Genomic DNA, 2,044 nt, shown 5'->3' with positions numbered 1-2,044 from the left:
CAATGTCAACAAATATCTAGCATAAAATAATCATGCCAAAACCTCTTAGAAAACCAATAAAAGTCATACTTGTGAATAGTGAAAGCCTATTTGTTTGCTTGAATAAAAAGTTGGACAAGTTCTATATGGAAAAAGATAATAAAGATTTGTTAAAATATTGAAGAAAACTAACTAGATGGTCAGCTATGGAGAGACATGCTATTTTATAGATATCAATGATCTCTACATTGATCTATAGATTCAATGCAATCTGTAGATTCAATGCAATTAAAAAAACATGAAATAGTTTTTCATGGAACTTAATTCCCCAATGTGCTTGTTCTGAGCATTGAAGCTGCACACAGGAATGGGACGAGGGACGGGGGGCAACGGCCCTCCATTCACGATTTCTCCAACTGACACCGTCAGCTTCCTGGTAACAAACACTGACTTCCTGGCCTTGGATAATCCCTCCGGTTCCAGGAATGCAGACCGGTTCAGCTCGACGTAGCTACCAAGACCACAAAGAGCCCACAGACAGGTGTCACCAGAGAGATGTCAGCTTTGCCTTCTCGATGCCCAGCTGCAGTGCCAGAAGCCCCCGGGTTAAAGAACAAACCCCATCTTGAGTCACCACAGGCTATATGTAAACAAGGAGGGAAGGAAAAGGCACCCACTGCTGCCAGACCTGGAGCTTCTCTATGACTGCACGGAACCAGCTGGCCTGGTGTGTAACAGCCACGAGTTGCAGCAACACACACTGGGCATGCTCGCTGGGAGTTACAGCAGGGAGGGGCTGGGGAGACCGCAATGCGAGTGTGGAGTATAATGTGCCTGGGAGAGGGTCCATGAGTTTCATCATGGTCTCAATACGCTCTGACTGCAAAGTAGAGAAGGCCCTGGCCTGGCTCACCTGAGCTTGCATCTTGGCCCTCAGAGGTGGGCAGTGGCCTGTCACAAGTCCCAAAGGTAATCCTCAAGGGACAGAATAAAGAAGGTCCTAGCCTTTACCCTTAGTTTCCTTGGTAACTCGTGAAAAGCAGTGATTTTGGAGTCACAAAGAACTTGGTCTGAACCTCAATCTGCTGACCACCAGAGTGTGACCTTGGGGACATTCCCCAGCCATTCTGAGCCTCCATGTATTCGCCTGCACACTGGGAAGACAGCACATGGAACATGCTCTTCCCAGGCCCGGCAAGCACCGTGCACTTCGCAGCCCTTCATCAGAATTAAAAAAGAAAAAAGGAGACAGAGCCCACAGCTCCACTCTCAGTTCTTACCCATCAGAGACAGCGAGACCGTGGTGGCTGAGGAAGTCTGCTGCCTCTTCACTGTCTCTGAACAGCAGCATGCGCACTACGCCGTCCAGAGGAAAGACAGTGGACCGCTGGGTGCTCACGGTGTACGCAATGTTGAGCGCTCGGAGAGCATCCTTGCGGATCTGAAAGAAGCCAAGTCACTGCAGTCTCAGAGAGTGATGCCCAGTTAAATAAATGCAAACAGCCAGCTGCCCCATGACCACATAAGTGGCTGGCATGGGGACCGGGGGCTCCTGCTGTAGCTCAGTCCTACTGGAAGGCAGTTTGGCAATATAAATCCTGAGCTTAGGGATCACAGGCCATCTGCTGAGTGGCAGAGGCCCAGGAATGCATGCTAAGAAAACAGTCTCATAGAAAAGGAGGAGATGTAGGGCCGGCCTGTGGCTCACTTGGGAGAGTGCGGTACTGATAACGCCAAGGCCGTGGGTTCAGATCCCTATATAGGGATGGCCGGTTAGCTCACTTGGGAGAGTGTGGTGCTGACAGCACCAAGTCAAGGTTTACGATCCCCTTACCAGTCATCTTTAAAAAATAAATAAGTAAATAAAATAAAATAAAATTCCAGGTAATGTGCAGCCTATTCCATCAAGTCTGTGTGCAGCTTCTGCAGTATGACCAATTATAAATTAAAGACATATTTGTGCTTCTCCACCCCAGGACACCTAATATAAATAAGAAAAAATACAAGAAAGAAATTATGAAAGGAAAATAAGTAGCTGCAATAAAAACTTCCATTTGGAAAAGAT

At 47.4% G+C, this 2,044-nt stretch overlaps 1 protein-coding gene across 1 annotated transcript in view; it reads right to left on the bottom strand.

The window, feature by feature from the left end:
- Positions 1-667: 667 nt before the first annotated feature.
- Positions 668-2,044, bottom strand: part of LOC103583818 (germinal-center associated nuclear protein-like) — a gene marked incomplete at its 3' end in the record, with an annotated part of 5,775 nt that continues 4,398 nt past the window's right edge. The window contains exons 3-5 of the mRNA XM_008565037.1: positions 1,481-1,547; positions 1,260-1,420; positions 668-752 (exon numbers count right to left, since the gene is read on the bottom strand). Of these exons, the coding sequence (XP_008563259.1) occupies positions 668-752; positions 1,260-1,420; positions 1,481-1,547 (313 nt within the window). The remainder of the gene's footprint in view (positions 753-1,259; positions 1,421-1,480; positions 1,548-2,044) is intronic.

This window comes from Galeopterus variegatus, unplaced genomic scaffold (genome assembly GCF_000696425.1).
Source record: "Galeopterus variegatus unplaced genomic scaffold, G_variegatus-3.0.2 Scaffold28828, whole genome shotgun sequence".
In the NCBI taxonomy this organism is placed as follows: Eukaryota; Metazoa; Chordata; class Mammalia; order Dermoptera; family Cynocephalidae; genus Galeopterus; species Galeopterus variegatus.
This window is presented reverse-complemented; position numbering and strand designations above follow the sequence as displayed.